At 43.2% G+C, this 21,254-nt stretch overlaps 2 protein-coding genes across 32 annotated transcripts in view; both read right to left on the bottom strand.

The window, feature by feature from the left end:
* The window catches only part of LOC147872926 (uncharacterized), a 62,345-nt gene extending 50,057 nt beyond the window's left edge, over positions 1–12,288 (bottom strand). For 8 of the 13 annotated variants that reach the window (XR_015536435.1, XR_015536436.1, XR_015536437.1 and 5 more), the window contains exons 1-9: positions 11,916–12,267; positions 11,087–11,776; positions 9,641–10,043; positions 7,188–9,383; positions 6,359–7,048; positions 4,913–5,315; positions 2,460–4,655; positions 1,631–2,320; positions 185–587 (exon numbers count right to left, since the gene is read on the bottom strand). The gene's annotated coding sequence lies outside the window, so the exon portion shown is untranslated. Of the gene's footprint in view, positions 1–184; positions 588–1,630; positions 2,321–2,459; positions 4,656–4,912; positions 5,316–6,358; positions 7,049–7,187; positions 9,384–9,640; positions 10,044–11,086; positions 11,891–11,915 lie in introns of those variants that run through there. The other 5 variants (XR_015536426.1, XR_015536427.1, XR_015536420.1 and 2 more) reach the window with 5 other exon arrangements.
* Positions 12,289–12,423: 135 nt separating this feature from the next.
* Positions 12,424–21,254, bottom strand: part of LOC147872927 (uncharacterized) — a 42,320-nt gene continuing 33,489 nt past the window's right edge. For 17 of the 19 annotated variants that reach the window (XR_015536446.1, XR_015536455.1, XR_015536448.1 and 14 more), the window contains 6 exons: positions 20,543–21,232; positions 19,097–19,499; positions 16,645–18,839; positions 15,816–16,505; positions 14,370–14,772; positions 12,424–14,111 (listed from right to left, as the gene is read on the bottom strand). Coding sequence is in view for 2 of the 19 variants with exons in the window: in XM_087353614.1 (XP_087209740.1) it covers positions 21,140–21,232 (93 nt within the window). In the remaining 17 variants the exon portion in view is untranslated. Of the gene's footprint in view, positions 14,112–14,369; positions 14,773–15,815; positions 16,506–16,644; positions 18,840–19,096; positions 19,500–20,542; positions 21,233–21,254 lie in introns of those variants that run through there. The other 2 variants (XR_015536447.1, XM_087353605.1) reach the window with 2 other exon arrangements.

The raw sequence follows: 21,254 nt of genomic DNA on the forward strand, positions 1-21,254 counted from the left end.
GAGGCAAAGTCGTCTGAAATGGAACAATCTCATGCCAACTTATTTTATCTAATGGGTGCCTCCTGCTTATTCAAATATTTAATCTGAAATGGGGGCGGGGGGGAATGCCGTTCATAGACATACAGGGGATTAGACACGTAAGAACAAACATCCAACATGCAGTCAGCCTCTGTCAGAGCATTACCGTTGCTTGGCAGAAAAAGTATTCCTCTTCCAACTTGGTACATATTCCGAATATTCATCCAGTTAATATTCTTTGTGATATGAAGTCAGAAGACAGTGTCCTACTTCTTGTACTGGTGCCTCTTATGAACAGACAGACACACACACTCACTCACTCACATCCAGTTATTGTAGCTCTATACATACGCTGCACTTTGTGAGCCAATTAATATGCTCTCTCTTTGAGAAATGTTGGTCCAACGCCCTATCTCGTGTCAGGGGCACAACACAGAGGTTTTACTCGCCAGTAACAGGTCATCTAACTGCGGCCAATATCGTTCTGGTTCTTCACCCCAGCCTTGTCAAACAGAACACCCAGAGGGAACTGAAGCAGGTAACTTCATGATGACGGCATGGCCGGTGTCCTAGAACATTAATGAAAATACATACTTCAGTACCCCAACACAGAGCAAGCGAGCGGACATCACGGCGCACGGAACGACAACCATCAACACTGCACAATGCATACGCCCGAAAACGTGAGTACAGAAGGGATGTGGACTGCCTGCAGGAATATGCCGGGGCACCAACAATGTCGGCGTGAACAACTCTGTAAGCTCCCGAGGAGAGCATTCCACCCTAGGGAATGTTGTGAATGTGCATGTACCTACGTACAGAGGCAAAAGGAGAGGTTACGGTGATGAGAAATTAATCGCGGAAGTTGAAACAAACAATTTCCTTGGCTAACAAGTTGACAACACCTCAGATTGGAAGAAGCACACTGAGTATATTATTCCCTAATTAAGCTCTGCGTGCCTTGCCATCAGAACAGTCATACCACCCATGACAATAGATGCTATAAAGCTAGTTTACTTTGCTTATTTCCACTCTGTGGTGTCTTATGGATTAATATTTTGGGGGAATTCAACAGACAGTAATAAGGCTTTTTACATGCAAAAGAAAATAATCACAACGATGGCAGTTGTCAAAAGCAGCTTACCTTGTAGAGAATTATTTCGTAAATTTAATATACTTCCACTTGCAAGCGAATTTATACTCTGCTTGCTATCATTTGTGGTGGAAAAGTTGGATAATTTTAAAAGAAATACAGATGTACATAATTTAATTACAAGATGTAAACCCTGCTAAATGTCAAAGAGGAGTGTACTTTACACGTGTCAAGTTATTTAATAATCACCAACCAACAATTAAAACTCTATATTGTGATATAAATGTATTCAAGCCTGCACTGAAATTAGCTTTCATACTTGAATTGCAAAATCTGAAGGTTATGTACATTCATATGTGAAACACGTTCTTGTAATTGTGTCAAAAGTACCGAGGTTTACGTATATTGAATGAAGTCCTGAAGTTTATGTTTATTGTATGAAATGACTTGTACTGCATCCTTTGGATTACTCCTAAGAAGGATCTATGGAATGCAAACAAACTCTACTCTCTAACATACCTGAATAATGCAATTCCTTATCCAAGTAACAAACACTCCAGGTGCTTCGTTCTGTCTCGTTCTTCACATCTCCAACTCCAAAAAAGCTGCTTCCCCATCACGCACACAACTGATCTTCTGAAACACTGATATTCAGACAAATTGGTCCTCCATGTCTTCGTTGATGCCAGTAAACACACACTACAGCACTACTCAGCACATCCCCTGATCTCAAACTCCTCTTTGAGACAGACTAGGCACTCCCACTAAATCTATAACAGTACACCTCCTCGGAAAGCAAGGTATATAATCGCACGAGGGCCTGAGGTCTTCCTTGTGGCATTGTGAGGCATGCTACGAACACCCCATACTTGGTCACTAGGAATCAAAAGTGGGCAACTGTGGTGTGGTGGCCACATAACCAACATTACAACCTGTAACCCTAGCTGCTTACTTCTAGCTTCTTCACTGCGATAAGCTCTTGCACAAATTTAAATCAACAGCTACTGAATTTCCACATGCAAGTCACAAAAACAGAGGCTGCCACCACGAGTCTGTGGGTCATCCCAACCGCATCGACTGATGAATTGTGTCCATCATGCACAGTGGTCACGTCAGCTACCGGAGCAAAGTCTTGCTACCTCCGTAGTAATGATGGATTCGAAACTGCATAACGGCTGAAGTATCCCATATGCTTGCATTCACGCCCACCTGAAACAAAACCATGTACAGAAATAAACATCCGCATTGAGAGACCAGTATTAATTCTTACTACGAAGGCACTCTACACCACATTAATAACCTACTGGCAACTAATCCGGCCTTTCGTGCAAACCAAAATATTTCCCACCTTACGTACTTCACACAGGAGAAAGATGACAAACATCAGTTCAAATAAACTTGCAAGCATTGGATATATAAGAGAGTAAAGCTGCACTCGACTGGCCATGCATCCTACCATCACGCCGTCCGAAGTAAACCACAACAGCAGAGGAGCTGCGCCATTTTCTCGCACGCAGGGACGGCAACGTCTGAAAAACAGCGAGAACACATCCCGCCACCGGCGGTGCATGTGGGATATTCAATAACCAATATGTGCGCATCCTGACGAACTGTGCTGTCATCTACCGACAATACACCTGAGGTACATGCCCGTCCGCGAACACTACACGGCACTGCCGAACCAAATGCTGACTGAAATACCACTCCAAACACTGTAAAATTATGAAGACCTCAAACTTTATTCCGTGAATACCATTAGTGACACATCTTCTCCTTTAAAAGGACAGGAAGTAAAGAAAAAAATTAAGGCGAAACGAGCTACCAACTTCGCCTATAAGAAACCAACTACCAATCACTTCCATAACCTCAAAAATCATAAAGTAATTTATGGATCCAACCACACCCAATAAACTACAGCTCAATCAACTTAGCACTATGAAACAAGTAGCCCACAATTTGCATCTACATCGCCTACATCCTAGGGCACATTTGTCACATAACCTGTCGGTCGCCGTTATGTTACTGCTCAGATTGATACCAGACACAACTCTTGAATACCTGCACGTCTACCTATAAATCACCCAGTGAAATCGTCCACGTCCTTTCCAACACGAACTTATCCTCGTCACATTTCATGTTGGCACTCAAGACATCACGCAAATTCAGCACCGACATTCTCCCTGCGCGATAATTTCTCACAAGTAATTTTGAAGAAGGGCGAAAACGTCTCGCGAGCTGAGTCATTTGAAAAGTACGACCAACATCACCTATAAGACACCAACTAATAAAACATTTCCATAACCTAAATATCTTCCATCATTTATGAAAACAGGTGGGATTTCGTAAACTACAGCTCAATGAACGAAGCACTATAAACGATTATTGCATATGTCGCCACTACACAGCCCCCCTGCCACCAGGTTGTACTTCACGAGCATCTATAACACACCCAACGACCCAGCCCACTGGTGACCGTACTTCAACAACACCAACTTCCCTTCGTCAGACTTCATTTTGGCACATGCAGCAATCAACACTTAATACACTACCAACAAAATTAATGCCGGCAATATTCGCTGAAAACCACTTGCAGAAAAACACACACAATCCATAAAACTCATTGCACTTACCTGACTTACAAAAAGCAATCTCATCACTGGCAAGTCACACTTTTCGATCATAGGACAACTGCTATTGCGCATCTCCCGTTAACGACTGTTTGGAAACTCCCTCTCGGTGATGATCACTAAGTATTCCCGTTACCTCCCGCTTTGACATCTCTTTACAGATTTACATGAAGAAAATACAAACTAAGTAATGCGTGGTGGTCAGCACACTTTTAAAGCCCTCCTGGGTCAGAGAACGGACACCCACTATTATCAAGACTGTCCGGTATAGCTATGCCAGAGATCTTCATCACCGCACTTCCTAAACGAGTGAAACTGCAGAGCCCCCCCCATCTGCTTCCGAACAGATTCACAATGACTGACGTTTTGAAGATCTTCCTGTGGCATTAGCTTGAACTGAGAATGTGAACTGGGATGAAGCAGATAAAACGAAATAACACATTCTTTCCAGGAAGAGGAATCACATCTTTGGTGACAAGCTGCGGCCAAAGCCAAGAGCACCTGCAACTTACAGCCTGTCACACAGGACAAACTCTCTCTCATTCCGAGATGTGTTGGCCACCACACTATGAAGCAGACTCTTATCAACGCAATGTGATTGCGGCCGACATTTCTACTATTTTACTACACTCCGTAGAACACCCCACACACATAACTAGACATCCACACCTTACACGTTCACATGATTCATATCTAAGTTGCTATCACACTTGCAACACAATTACCACAACAGAGCAAGCCCCTGTCAATGGGTTAAATAACAGAAAACTCCACCACCTCTCCAGAGGCACACAAAATTTACACGCTGCATTCAGTCCTCTTCTCCATGTACGCACTCAGCAACAGGACGGCCAACCATCGGGGACACAAGCGGTCTTCTCTCGGATGTCAGTCTGTCTAGTGTTGGTGCACCACTCCTGCAATATACCAGGAAAGGTGTAAGATACACAAGAAATCTAGAATCTCAAGGGGCCACTTTCACAGACATTGGAGGCAAAGTCGTCTGAAATGGAACAATCTCATGCCAACTTATTTTATCTAATGGGTGCCTCCTGCTTATTCAAATATTTAATCTGAAATGGGGGCGGGGGGGAATGCCGTTCATAGACATACAGGGGATTAGACACGTAAGAACAAACATCCAACATGCAGTCAGCCTCTGTCAGAGCATTACCGTTGCTTGGCAGAAAAAGTATTCCTCTTCCAACTTGGTACATATTCCGAATATTCATCCAGTTAATATTCTTTGTGATATGAAGTCAGAAGACAGTGTCCTACTTCTTGTACTGGTGCCTCTTATGAACAGACAGACACACACACTCACTCACTCACATCCAGTTATTGTAGCTCTATACATACGCTGCACTTTGTGAGCCAATTAATATGCTCTCTCTTTGAGAAATGTTGGTCCAACGCCCTATCTCGTGTCAGGGGCACAACACAGAGGTTTTACTCGCCAGTAACAGGTCATCTAACTGCGGCCAATATCGTTCTGGTTCTTCACCCCAGCCTTGTCAAACAGAACACCCAGAGGGAACTGAAGCAGGTAACTTCATGATGACGGCATGGCCGGTGTCCTAGAACATTAATGAAAATACATACTTCAGTACCCCAACACAGAGCAAGCGAGCGGACATCACGGCGCACGGAACGACAACCATCAACACTGCACAATGCATACGCCCGAAAACGTGAGTACAGAAGGGATGTGGACTGCCTGCAGGAATATGCCGGGGCACCAACAATGTCGGCGTGAACAACTCTGTAAGCTCCCGAGGAGAGCATTCCACCCTAGGGAATGTTGTGAATGTGCATGTACCTACGTACAGAGGCAAAAGGAGAGGTTACGGTGATGAGAAATTAATCGCGGAAGTTGAAACAAACAATTTCCTTGGCTAACAAGTTGACAACACCTCAGATTGGAAGAAGCACACTGAGTATATTATTCCCTAATTAAGCTCTGCGTGCCTTGCCATCAGAACAGTCATACCACCCATGACAATAGATGCTATAAAGCTAGTTTACTTTGCTTATTTCCACTCTGTGGTGTCTTATGGATTAATATTTTGGGGGAATTCAACAGACAGTAATAAGGCTTTTTACATGCAAAAGAAAATAATCACAACGATGGCAGTTGTCAAAAGCAGCTTACCTTGTAGAGAATTATTTCGTAAATTTAATATACTTCCACTTGCAAGCGAATTTATACTCTGCTTGCTATCATTTGTGGTGGAAAAGTTGGATAATTTTAAAAGAAATACAGATGTACATAATTTAATTACAAGATGTAAACCCTGCTAAATGTCAAAGAGGAGTGTACTTTACACGTGTCAAGTTATTTAATAATCACCAACCAACAATTAAAACTCTATATTGTGATATAAATGTATTCAAGCCTGCACTGAAATTAGCTTTCATACTTGAATTGCAAAATCTGAAGGTTATGTACATTCATATGTGAAACACGTTCTTGTAATTGTGTCAAAAGTACCGAGGTTTACGTATATTGAATGAAGTCCTGAAGTTTATGTTTATTGTATGAAATGACTTGTACTGCATCCTTTGGATTACTCCTAAGAAGGATCTATGGAATGCAAACAAACTCTACTCTCTAACATACCTGAATAATGCAATTCCTTATCCAAGTAACAAACACTCCAGGTGCTTCGTTCTGTCTCGTTCTTCACATCTCCAACTCCAAAAAAGCTGCTTCCCCATCACGCACACAACTGATCTTCTGAAACACTGATATTCAGACAAATTGGTCCTCCATGTCTTCGTTGATGCCAGTAAACACACACTACAGCACTACTCAGCACATCCCCTGATCTCAAACTCCTCTTTGAGACAGACTAGGCACTCCCACTAAATCTATAACAGTACACCTCCTCGGAAAGCAAGGTATATAATCGCACGAGGGCCTGAGGTCTTCCTTGTGGCATTGTGAGGCATGCTACGAACACCCCATACTTGGTCACTAGGAATCAAAAGTGGGCAACTGTGGTGTGGTGGCCACATAACCAACATTACAACCTGTAACCCTAGCTGCTTACTTCTAGCTTCTTCACTGCGATAAGCTCTTGCACAAATTTAAATCAACAGCTACTGAATTTCCACATGCAAGTCACAAAAACAGAGGCTGCCACCACGAGTCTGTGGGTCATCCCAACCGCATCGACTGATGAATTGTGTCCATCATGCACAGTGGTCACGTTAGCTACCGGAGCAAAGTCTTGCTACCTCCGTAGTAATGATGGATTCGAAACTGCATAACGGCTGAAGTATCCCATATGCTTGCATTCACGCCCACCTGAAACAAAACCATGTACAGAAATAAACATCCGCATTGAGAGACCAGTATTAATTCTTACTACGAAGGCACTCTACACCACATTAATAACCTACTGGCAACTAATCCGGCCTTTCGTGCAAACCAAAATATTTCCCACCTTACGTACTTCACACAGGAGAAAGATGACAAACATCAGTTCAAATAAACTTGCAAGCATTGGATATATAAGAGAGTAAAGCTGCACTCGACTGGCCATGCATCCTACCATCACGCCGTCCGAAGTAAACCACAACAGCAGAGGAGCTGCGCCATTTTCTCGCACGCAGGGACGGCAACGTCTGAAAAACAGCGAGAACACATCCCGCCACCGGCGGTGCATGTGGGATATTCAATAACCAATATGTGCGCATCCTGACGAACTGTGCTGTCATCTACCGACAATACACCTGAGGTACATGCCCGTCCGCGAACACTACACGGCACTGCCGAACCAAATGCTGACTGAAATACCACTCCAAACACTGTAAAATTATGAAGACCTCAAACTTTATTCCGTGAATACCATTAGTGACACATCTTCTCCTTTAAAAGGACAGGAAGTAAAGAAAAAAATTAAGGCGAAACGAGCTACCAACTTCGCCTATAAGAAACCAACTACCAATCACTTCCATAACCTCAAAAATCATAAAGTAATTTATGGATCCAACCACACCCAATAAACTACAGCTCAATCAACTTAGCACTATGAAACAAGTAGCCCACAATTTGCATCTACATCGCCTACATCCTAGGGCACATTTGTCACATAACCTGTCGGTCGCCGTTATGTTACTGCTCAGATTGATACCAGACACAACTCTTGAATACCTGCACGTCTACCTATAAATCACCCAGTGAAATCGTCCACGTCCTTTCCAACACGAACTTATCCTCGTCACATTTCATGTTGGCACTCAAGACATCACGCAAATTCAGCACCGACATTCTCCCTGCGCGATAATTTCTCACAAGTAATTTTGAAGAAGGGCGAAAACGTCTCGCGAGCTGAGTCATTTGAAAAGTACGACCAACATCACCTATAAGACACCAACTAATAAAACATTTCCATAACCTAAATATCTTCCATCATTTATGAAAACAGGTGGGATTTCGTAAACTACAGCTCAATGAACGAAGCACTATAAACGATTATTGCATATGTCGCCACTACACAGCCCCCCTGCCACCAGGTTGTACTTCACGAGCATCTATAACACACCCAACGACCCAGCCCACTGGTGACCGTACTTCAACAACACCAACTTCCCTTCGTCAGACTTCATTTTGGCACATGCAGCAATCAACACTTAATACACTACCAACAAAATTAATGCCGGCAATATTCGCTGAAAACCACTTGCAGAAAAACACACACAATCCATAAAACTCATTGCACTTACCTGACTTACAAAAAGCAATCTCATCACTGGCAAGTCACACTTTTCGATCATAGGACAACTGCTATTGCGCATCTCCCGTTAACGACTGTTTGGAAACTCCCTCTCGGTGATGATCACTAAGTATTCCCGTTACCTCCCGCTTTGACATCTCTTTACAGATTTACATGAAGAAAATACAAACTAAGTAATGCGTGGTGGTCAGCACACTTTTAAAGCCCTCCTGGGTCAGAGAACGGACACCCACTATTATCAAGACTGTCCGGTATAGCTATGCCAGAGATCTTCATCACCGCACTTCCTAAACGAGTGAAACTGCAGAGCCCCCCCCATCTGCTTCCGAACAGATTCACAATGACTGACGTTTTGAAGATCTTCCTGTGGCATTAGCTTGAACTGAGAATGTGAACTGGGATGAAGCAGATAAAACGAAATAACACATTCTTTCCAGGAAGAGGAATCACATCTTTGGTGACAAGCTGCGGCCAAAGCCAAGAGCACCTGCAACTTACAGCCTGTCACACAGGACAAACTCTCTCTCATTCCGAGATGTGTTGGCCACCACACTATGAAGCAGACTCTTATCAACGCAATGTGATTGCGGCCGACATTTCTACTATTTTACTACACTCCGTAGAACACCCCACACACATAACTAGACATCCACACCTTACACGTTCACATGATTCATATCTAAGTTGCTATCACACTTGCAACACAATTACCACAACAGAGCAAGCCCCTGTCAATGGGTTAAATAACAGAAAACTCCACCACCTCTCCAGAGGCACACAAAATTTACACGCTGCATTCAGTCCTCTTCTCCATGTACGCACTCAGCAACAGGACGGCCAACCATCGGGGACACAAGCGGTCTTCTCTCGGATGTCAGTCTGTCTAGTGTTGGTGCACCACTCCTGCAATATACCAGGAAAGGTGTAAGATACACAAGAAATCTAGAATCTCAAGGGGCCACTTTCACAGACATTGGAGGCAAAGTCGTCTGAAATGGAACAATCTCATGCCAACTTATTTTATCTAATGGGTGCCTCCTGCTTATTCAAATATTTAATCTGAAATGGGGGCGGGGGGGAATGCCGTTCATAGACATACAGGGGATTAGACACGTAAGAACAAACATCCAACATGCAGTCAGCCTCTGTCAGAGCATTACCGTTGCTTGGCAGAAAAAGTATTCCTCTTCCAACTTGGTACATATTCCGAATATTCATCCAGTTAATATTCTTTGTGATATGAAGTCAGAAGACAGTGTCCTACTTCTTGTACTGGTGCCTCTTATGAACAGACAGACACACACACTCACTCACTCACATCCAGTTATTGTAGCTCTATACATACGCTGCACTTTGTGAGCCAATTAATATGCTCTCTCTTTGAGAAATGTTGGTCCAACGCCCTATCTCGTGTCAGGGGCACAACACAGAGGTTTTACTCGCCAGTAACAGGTCATCTAACTGCGGCCAATATCGTTCTGGTTCTTCACCCCAGCCTTGTCAAACAGAACACCCAGAGGGAACTGAAGCAGGTAACTTCATGATGACGGCATGGCCGGTGTCCTAGAACATTAATGAAAATACATACTTCAGTACCCCAACACAGAGCAAGCGAGCGGACATCACGGCGCACGGAACGACAACCATCAACACTGCACAATGCATACGCCCGAAAACGTGAGTACAGAAGGGATGTGGACTGCCTGCAGGAATATGCCGGGGCACCAACAATGTCGGCGTGAACAACTCTGTAAGCTCCCGAGGAGAGCATTCCACCCTAGGGAATGTTGTGAATGTGCATGTACCTACGTACAGAGGCAAAAGGAGAGGTTACGGTGATGAGAAATTAATCGCGGAAGTTGAAACAAACAATTTCCTTGGCTAACAAGTTGACAACACCTCAGATTGGAAGAAGCACACTGAGTATATTATTCCCTAATTAAGCTCTGCGTGCCTTGCCATCAGAACAGTCATACCACCCATGACAATAGATGCTATAAAGCTAGTTTACTTTGCTTATTTCCACTCTGTGGTGTCTTATGGATTAATATTTTGGGGGAATTCAACAGACAGTAATAAGGCTTTTTACATGCAAAAGAAAATAATCACAACGATGGCAGTTGTCAAAAGCAGCTTACCTTGTAGAGAATTATTTCGTAAATTTAATATACTTCCACTTGCAAGCGAATTTATACTCTGCTTGCTATCATTTGTGGTGGAAAAGTTGGATAATTTTAAAAGAAATACAGATGTACATAATTTAATTACAAGATGTAAACCCTGCTAAATGTCAAAGAGGAGTGTACTTTACACGTGTCAAGTTATTTAATAATCACCAACCAACAATTAAAACTCTATATTGTGATATAAATGTATTCAAGCCTGCACTGAAATTAGCTTTCATACTTGAATTGCAAAATCTGAAGGTTATGTACATTCATATGTGAAACACGTTCTTGTAATTGTGTCAAAAGTACCGAGGTTTACGTATATTGAATGAAGTCCTGAAGTTTATGTTTATTGTATGAAATGACTTGTACTGCATCCTTTGGATTACTCCTAAGAAGGATCTATGGAATGCAAACAAACTCTACTCTCTAACATACCTGAATAATGCAATTCCTTATCCAAGTAACAAACACTCCAGGTGCTTCGTTCTGTCTCGTTCTTCACATCTCCAACTCCAAAAAAGCTGCTTCCCCATCACGCACACAACTGATCTTCTGAAACACTGATATTCAGACAAATTGGTCCTCCATGTCTTCGTTGATGCCAGTAAACACACACTACAGCACTACTCAGCACATCCCCTGATCTCAAACTCCTCTTTGAGACAGACTAGGCACTCCCACTAAATCTATAACAGTACACCTCCTCGGAAAGCAAGGTATATAATCGCACGAGGGCCTGAGGTCTTCCTTGTGGCATTGTGAGGCATGCTACGAACACCCCATACTTGGTCACTAGGAATCAAAAGTGGGCAACTGTGGTGTGGTGGCCACATAACCAACATTACAACCTGTAACCCTAGCTGCTTACTTCTAGCTTCTTCACTGCGATAAGCTCTTGCACAAATTTAAATCAACAGCTACTGAATTTCCACATGCAAGTCACAAAAACAGAGGCTGCCACCACGAGTCTGTGGGTCATCCCAACCGCATCGACTGATGAATTGTGTCCATCATGCACAGTGGTCACGTTAGCTACCGGAGCAAAGTCTTGCTACCTCCGTAGTAATGATGGATTCGAAACTGCATAACGGCTGAAGTATCCCATATGCTTGCATTCACGCCCACCTGAAACAAAACCATGTACAGAAATAAACATCCGCATTGAGAGACCAGTATTAATTCTTACTACGAAGGCACTCTACACCACATTAATAACCTACTGGCAACTAATCCGGCCTTTCGTGCAAACCAAAATATTTCCCACCTTACGTACTTCACACAGGAGAAAGATGACAAACATCAGTTCAAATAAACTTGCAAGCATTGGATATATAAGAGAGTAAAGCTGCACTCGACTGGCCATGCATCCTACCATCACGCCGTCCGAAGTAAACCACAACAGCAGAGGAGCTGCGCCATTTTCTCGCACGCAGGGACGGCAACGTCTGAAAAACAGCGAGAACACATCCCGCCACCGGCGGTGCATGTGGGATATTCAATAACCAATATGTGCGCATCCTGACGAACTGTGCTGTCATCTACCGACAATACACCTGAGGTACATGCCCGTCCGCGAACACTACACGGCACTGCCGAACCAAATGCTGACTGAAATACCACTCCAAACACTGTAAAATTATGAAGACGTCAAACTTTATTCCGTGAATACCATTAGTGACACATCTTCTCCTTTAAAAGGACAGGAAGTAAAGAAAAAAATTAAGGCGAAACGAGCTACCAACTTCGCCTATAAGAAACCAACTACCAATCACTTCCATAACCTCAAAAATCATAAAGTAATTTATGGATCCAACCACACCCAATAAACTACAGCTCAATCAACTTAGCACTATGAAACAAGTAGCCCACAATTTGCATCTACATCGCCTACATCCTAGGGCACATTTGTCACATAACCTGTCGGTCGCCGTTATGTTACTGCTCAGATTGATACCAGACACAACTCTTGAATACCTGCACGTCTACCTATAAATCACCCAGTGAAATCGTCCACGTCCTTTCCAACACGAACTTATCCTCGTCACATTTCATGTTGGCACTCAAGACATCACGCAAATTCAGCACCGACATTCTCCCTGCGCGATAATTTCTCACAAGTAATTTTGAAGAAGGGCGAAAACGTCTCGCGAGCTGAGTCATTTGAAAAGTACGACCAACATCACCTATAAGACACCAACTAATAAAACATTTCCATAACCTAAATATCTTCCATCATTTATGAAAACAGGTGGGATTTCGTAAACTACAGCTCAATGAACGAAGCACTATAAACGATTATTGCATATGTCGCCACTACACAGCCCCCCTGCCACCAGGTTGTACTTCACGAGCATCTATAACACACCCAACGACCCAGCCCACTGGTGACCGTACTTCAACAACACCAACTTCCCTTCGTCAGACTTCATTTTGGCACATGCAGCAATCAACACTTAATACACTACCAACAAAATTAATGCCGGCAATATTCGCTGAAAACCACTTGCAGAAAAACACACACAATCCATAAAACTCATTGCACTTACCTGACTTACAAAAAGCAATCTCATCACTGGCAAGTCACACTTTTCGATCATAGGACAACTGCTATTGCGCATCTCCCGTTAACGACTGTTTGGAAACTCCCTCTCGGTGATGATCACTAAGTATTCCCGTTACCTCCCGCTTTGACATCTCTTTACAGATTTACATGAAGAAAATACAAACTAAGTAATGCGTGGTGGTCAGCACACTTTTAAAGCCCTCCTGGGTCAGAGAACGGACACCCACTATTATCAAGACTGTCCGGTATAGCTATGCCAGAGATCTTCATCACCGCACTTCCTAAACGAGTGAAACTGCAGAGCCCCCCCCATCTGCTTCCGAACAGATTCACAATGACTGACGTTTTGAAGATCTTCCTGTGGCATTAGCTTGAACTGAGAATGTGAACTGGGATGAAGCAGATAAAACGAAATAACACATTCTTTCCAGGAAGAGGAATCACATCTTTGGTGACAAGCTGCGGCCAAAGCCAAGAGCACCTGCAACTTACAGCCTGTCACACAGGACAAACTCTCTCTCATTCCGAGATGTGTTGGCCACCACACTATGAAGCAGACTCTTATCAACGCAATGTGATTGCGGCCGACATTTCTACTATTTTACTACACTCCGTAGAACACCCCACACACATAACTAGACATCCACACCTTACACGTTCACATGATTCATATCTAAGTTGCTATCACACTTGCAACACAATTACCACAACAGAGCAAGCCCCTGTCAATGGGTTAAATAACAGAAAACTCCACCACCTCTCCAGAGGCACACAAAATTTACACGCTGCATTCAGTCCTCTTCTCCATGTACGCACTCAGCAACAGGACGGCCAACCATCGGGGACACAAGCGGTCTTCTCTCGGATGTCAGTCTGTCTAGTGTTGGTGCACCACTCCTGCAATATACCAGGAAAGGTGTAAGATACACAAGAAATCTAGAATCTCAAGGGGCCACTTTCACAGACATTGGAGGCAAAGTCGTCTGAAATGGAACAATCTCATGCCAACTTATTTTATCTAATGGGTGCCTCCTGCTTATTCAAATATTTAATCTGAAATGGGGGCGGGGGGGGAATGCCGTTCATAGACATACAGGGGATTAGACACGTAAGAACAAACATCCAACATGCAGTCAGCCTCTGTCAGAGCATTACCGTTGCTTGGCAGAAAAAGTATTCCTCTTCCAACTTGGTACATATTCCGAATATTCATCCAGTTAATATTCTTTGTGATATGAAGTCAGAAGACAGTGTCCTACTTCTTGTACTGGTGCCTCTTATGAACAGACAGACACACACACTCACTCACTCACATCCAGTTATTGTAGCTCTATACATACGCTGCACTTTGTGAGCCAATTAATATGCTCTCTCTTTGAGAAATGTTGGTCCAACGCCCTATCTCGTGTCAGGGGCACAACACAGAGGTTTTACTCGCCAGTAACAGGTCATCTAACTGCGGCCAATATCGTTCTGGTTCTTCACCCCAGCCTTGTCAAACAGAACACCCAGAGGGAACTGAAGCAGGTAACTTCATGATGACGGCATGGCCGGTGTCCTAGAACATTAATGAAAATACATACTTCAGTACCCCAACACAGAGCAAGCGAGCGGACATCACGGCGCACGGAACGACAACCATCAACACTGCACAATGCATACGCCCGAAAACGTGAGTACAGAAGGGATGTGGACTGCCTGCAGGAATATGCCGGGGCACCAACAATGTCGGCGTGAACAACTCTGTAAGCTCCCGAGGAGAGCATTCCACCCTAGGGAATGTTGTGAATGTGCATGTACCTACGTACAGAGGCAAAAGGAGAGGTTACGGTGATGAGAAATTAATCGCGGAAGTTGAAACAAACAATTTCCTTGGCTAACAAGTTGACAACACCTCAGATTGGAAGAAGCACACTGAGTATATTATTCCCTAATTAAGCTCTGCGTGCCTTGCCATCAGAACAGTCATACCACCCATGACAATAGATGCTATAAAGCTAGTTTACTTTGCTTATTTCCACTCTGTGGTGTCTTATGGATTAATATTTTGGGGGAATTCAACAGACAGTAATAAGGCTTTTTACATGCAAAAGAAAATAATCACAACGATGGCAGTTGTCAAAAGCAGCTTACCTTGTAGAGAATTATTTCGTAAATTTAATATACTTCCACTTGCAAGCGAATTTATACTCTGCTTGCTATCATTTGTGGTGGAAAAGTTGGATAATTTTAAAAGAAATACAGATGTACATAATTTAATTACAAGATGTAAACCCTGCTAAATGTCAAAGAGGAGTGTACTTTACACGTGTCAAGTTATTTAATAATCACCAACCAACAATTAAAACTCTATATTGTGATATAAATGTATTCAAGCCTGCACTGAAATTAGCTTTCATACTTGAATTGCAAAATCTGAAGGTTATGTACATTCATATGTGAAACACGTTCTTGTAATTGTGTCAAAAGTACCGAGGTTTACGTATATTGAATGAAGTCCTGAAGTTTATGTTTATTGTATGAAATGACTTGTACTGCATCCTTTGGATTACTCCTAAGAAGGATCTATGGAATGCAAACAAACTCTACTCTCTAACATACCTGAATAATGCAATTCCTTATCAAAGTCACAAACACTCCAGGTGCTTCGTTCTGTCTCGTTCTTCACATCTCCAACTCCAAAAAAGCTGCTTCCCCATCACGCACACAACTGATCTTCTGAAACACTGATATTCAGACAAATTGGTCCTCCATGTCTTCGTTGATGCCAGTAAACACACACTACAGCACTACTCAGCACATCCCCTGATCTCAAACTCCTCTTTGAGACAGACTAGGCACTCCCACTAAATCTATAACAGTACACCTCCTCGGAAAGCAAGGTATATAATCGCACGAGGGCCTGAGGTCTTCCTTGTGGCATTGTGAGGCATGCTACGAACACCCCATACTTGGTCACTAGGAATCAAAAGTGGGCAACTGTGGTGTGGTGGCCACATAACCAACATTACAACCTGTAACCCTAGCTGCTTACTTCTAGCTTCTTCACTGCGATAAGCTCTTGCACAAATTTAAATCAACAGCTACTGAATTTCCACATGCAAGTCACAAAAACAGAGGCTGCCACCACGAGTCTGTGGGTCATCCCAACCGCATCGACTGATGAATTGTGTCCATCATGCACAGTGGTCACGTCAGCTACCGGAGCAAAGTCTTGCTACCTCCGTAGTAATGATGGATTCGAAACTGCATAACGGCTGAAGTATCCCATATGCTTGCATTCACGCCCACCTGAAACAAAACCATGTACAGAAATAAACATCCGCATTGAGAGACCAGTATTAATTCTTACTACGAAGGCACTCTACACCACATTAATAACCTACTGGCAACTAATCCGGCCTTTCGTGCAAACCAAAATATTTCCCACCTTACGTACTTCACACAGGAGAAAGATGACAAACATCAGTTCAAATAAACTTGCAAGCATTGGATATATAAGAGAGTAAAGCTGCACTCGACTGGCCATGCATCCTACCATCACGCCGTCCGAAGTAAACCACAACAGCAGAGGAGCTGCGCCATTTTCTCGCACGCAGGGACGGCAACGTCTGAAAAACAGCGAGAACACATCCCGCCACCGGCGGTGCATGTGGGATATTCAATAACCAATATGTGCGCATCCTGACGAACTGTGCTGTCATCTACCGACAATACACCTGAGGTACATGCCCGTCCGCGAACACTACACGGCACTGCCGAACCAAATGCTGACTGAAATACCACTCCAAACACTGTAAAATTATGAAGACCTCAAACTTTATTCCGTGAATACCATTAGTGACACATCTTCTCCATTAAAAGGACAGGAAGTAAAGAAAAAAATTAAGGCGAAACGAGCTACCAACTTCGCCTATAAGAAACCAACTACCAATCACTTCCATAACCTCAAAAATCATAAAGTAATTTATGGATCCAACCACACCCAATAAACTACAGCTCAATCAACTTAGCACTATGATACAAGTAGCCCACAATTTGCATCTACATCGCCTACATCCTAGGGCACATTTGTCACATAACCTGTCGGTCGCCGTTATGTTACTGCTCAGATTGATACCAGACACAACTCTTGAATACCTGCACGTCTACCTATAAATCACCCAGTGAAATCGTCCACGTCCTTTCCAACACGAACTTATCCTCGTCACATTTCATGTTGGCACTCAAGACATCACGCAAATTCAGCACCGACATTCTCCCTGCGCGATAATTTCTCACAAGTAATTTTGCAGAAGGGCGAAAACGTCTCGCGAGCTGAGTCATTTGAAAAGTACGACCAACATCACCTATAAGACACCAACTAATAAACATTTCCATAACCTAAATATCTTCCATCATTTATGAAAACAGGTGGGATTTCGTAAACTACAGCTCAATGAACGAAGCACTATAAACGATTATTGCATATGTCGCCACTACACAGCCCCCCTGCCACCAGGTTGTACTTCACGAGCATCTATAACACACCCAACGACCCAGCCCACTGGTGACCGTACTTCAACAACACCAACTTCCCTTCGTCAGACTTCATTTTGGCACATGCAGCAATCAACACTTAATACACTACCAACAAAATTAATGCCGGCAATATTCGCTGAAAACCACTTGCAGAAAAACACACACAATCCATAAAACTCATTGCACTTACCTGACTTACAAAAAGCAATCTCATCACTGGCAAGTCACACTTTTCGATCATAGGACAACTGCTATTGCGCATCTCCCGTTAACGACTGTTTGGAAACTCCCTCTCGGTGATGATCACTAAGTATTCCCGTTACCTCCCGCTTTGACATCTCTTTACAGATTTACATGAAGAAAATACAAACTAAGTAATGCGTGGTGGTCAGCACACTTTTAAAGCCCTCCTGGGTCAGAGAACGGACACCCACTATTATCAAGACTGTCCGGTATAGCTATGCCAGAGATCTTCATCACCGCACTTCCTAAACGAGTGAAACTGCAGAGCCCCCCCCATCTGCTTCCGAACAGATTCACAATGACTGACGTTTTGAAGATCTTCCTGTGGCATTAGCTTGAACTGAGAATGTGAACTGGGATGAAGCAGATAAAACGAAATAACACATTCTTTCCAGGAAGAGGAATCACATCTTTGGTGACAAGCTGCGGCCAAAGCCAAGAGCACCTGCAACTTACAGCCTGTCACACAGGACAAACTCTCTCTCATTCCGAGATGTGTTGGCCACCACACTATGAAGCAGACTCTTATCAACGCAATGTGATTGCGGCCGACATTTCTACTATTTTACTACACTCCGTAGAACACCCCACACACATAACTAGACATCCACACCTTACACGTTCACATGATTCATATCTAAGTTGCTATCACACTTGCAACACAATTACCACAACAGAGCAAGCCCCTGTCAATGGGTTAAATAACAGAAAACTCCACCACCTCTCCAGAGGCACACAAAATTTACACGCTGCATTCAGTCCTCTTCTCCATGTACGCACTCAGCAACAGGACGGCCAACCATCGGGGACACAAGCGGTCTTCTCTCGGATGTCAGTCTGTCTAGTGTTGGTGCACCACTCCTGCAATATACCAGGAAAGGTGTAAGATACACAAGAAATCTAGAATCTCAAGGGGCCACTTTCACAGACATTGGAGGCAAAGTCGTCTGAAATGGAACAATCTCATGCCAACTTATTTTATCTAATGGGTGCCTCCTGCTTATTCAAATATTTAATCTGAAATGGGGGCGGGGGGGAATGCCGTTCATAGACATACAGGGGATTAGACACGTAAGAACAAACATCCAACATGCAGTCAGCCTCTGTCAGAGCATTACCGTTGCTTGGCAGAAAAAGTATTCCTCTTCCAACTTGGTACATATTCCGAATATTCATCCAGTTAATATTCTTTGTGATATGAAGTCAGAAGACAGTGTCCTACTTCTTGTACTGGTGCCTCTTATGAACAGACAGACACACACACTCACTCACTCACATCCAGTTATTGTAGCTCTATACATACGCTGCACTTTGTGAGCCAATTAATATGCTCTCTCTTTGAGAAATGTTGGTCCAACGCCCTATCTCGTGTCAGGGGCACAACACAGAGGTTTTACTCGCCAGTAACAGGTCATCTAACTGCGGCCAATATCGTTCTGGTTCTTCACCCCAGCCTTGTCAAACAGAACACCCAGAGGGAACTGAAGCAGGTAACTTCATGATGACGGCATGGCCGGTGTCCTAGAACATTAATGAAAATACATACTTCAGTACCCCAACACAGAGCAAGCGAGCGGACATCACGGCGCACGGAACGACAACCATCAACACTGCACAATGCATACGCCCGAAAACGTGAGTACAGAAGGGATGTGGACTGCCTGCAGGAATATGCCGGGGCACCAACAATGTCGGCGTGAACAACTCTGTAAGCTCCCGAGGAGAGCATTCCACCCTAGGGAATGTTGTGAATGTGCATGTACCTACGTACAGAGGCAAAAGGAGAGGTTACGGTGATGAGAAATTAATCGCGGAAGTTGAAACAAACAATTTCCTTGGCTAACAAGTTGACAACACCTCAGATTGGAAGAAGCACACTGAGTATATTATTCCCTAATTAAGCTCTGCGTGCCTTGCCATCAGAACAGTCATACCACCCATGACAATAGATGCTATAAAGCTAGTTTACTTTGCTTATTTCCACTCTGTGGTGTCTTATGGATTAATATTTTGGGGGAATTCAACAGACAGTAATAAGGCTTTTTACATGCAAAAGAAAATAATCACAACGATGGCAGTTGTCAAAAGCAGCTTACCTTGTAGAGAATTATTTCGTAAATTTAATATACTTCCACTTGCAAGCGAATTTATACTCTGCTTGCTATCATTTGTGGTGGAAAAGTTGGATAATTTTAAAAGAAATACAGATGTACATAATTTAATTACAAGATGTAAACCCTGCTAAATGTCAAAGAGGAGTGTACTTTACACGTGTCAAGTTATTTAATAATCACCAACCAACAATTAAAACTCTATATTGTGATATAAATGTATTCAAGCCTGCACTGAAATTAGCTTTCATACTTGAATTGCAAAATCTGAAGGTTATGTACATTCATATGTGAAACACGTTCTTGTAATTGTGTCAAAAGTACCGAGGTTTACGTATATTGAATGAAGTCCTGAAGTTTATGTTTATTGTATGAAATGACTTGTACTGCATCCTTTGGATTACTCCTAAGAAGGATCTATGGAATGCAAACAAACTCTACTCTCTAACATACCTGAATAATGCAATTCCTTATCCAAGTAACAAACACTCCAGGTGCTTCGTTCTGTCTCGTTCTTCACATCTCCAACTCCAAAAAAGCTGCTTCCCCATCACGCACACAACTGATCTTCTGAAACACTGATATTCAGACAAATTGGTCCTCCATGTCTTCGTTGATGCCAGAAAACACACACTACAGCACTACTCAGCACATCCCCTGATCTCAAACTCCTCTTTGAGACAGACTAGGCACTCCCACTAAATCTATAACAGTACACCTCCTCGGAAAGCAAGGTATATAATCGCACGAGGGCCTGAGGTCTTCCTTGTGGCATTGTGAGGCATGCTACGAACACCCCATACTTGGTCACTAGGAATCAAAAGTGGGCAACTGTGGTGTGGTGGCCACATAACCAACATTACAACCTGTAACCCTAGCTGCTTACTTCTAGCTTCTTCACTGCGATAAGCTCTCGCACAAATTTAAATCAACAGCTACTGAATTTCCACATGCAAGTCACAAAAACAGAGGCTGCCACCACGAGTCTGTGGGTCATCCCAACCGCATCGACTGATGAATTGTGTCCATCATGCACAGTGGTCATGTCAGCTACCGGAGCAAAGTCTTGCTACCTCCGTAGTAATGATGGATTCGAAACTGCATAACGGCTGAAGTATCCCATATGCTTGCATTCACGCCCACCTGAAACAAAACCATGTACAGA

Source organism: Zootermopsis nevadensis, unplaced genomic scaffold (assembly GCF_977971745.1).
Source record: "Zootermopsis nevadensis isolate Lab colony 2312 unplaced genomic scaffold, Znev_1.0 Znev_ptg000022l, whole genome shotgun sequence".
Taxonomy (NCBI): domain Eukaryota; kingdom Metazoa; phylum Arthropoda; class Insecta; order Blattodea; family Termopsidae; genus Zootermopsis; species Zootermopsis nevadensis.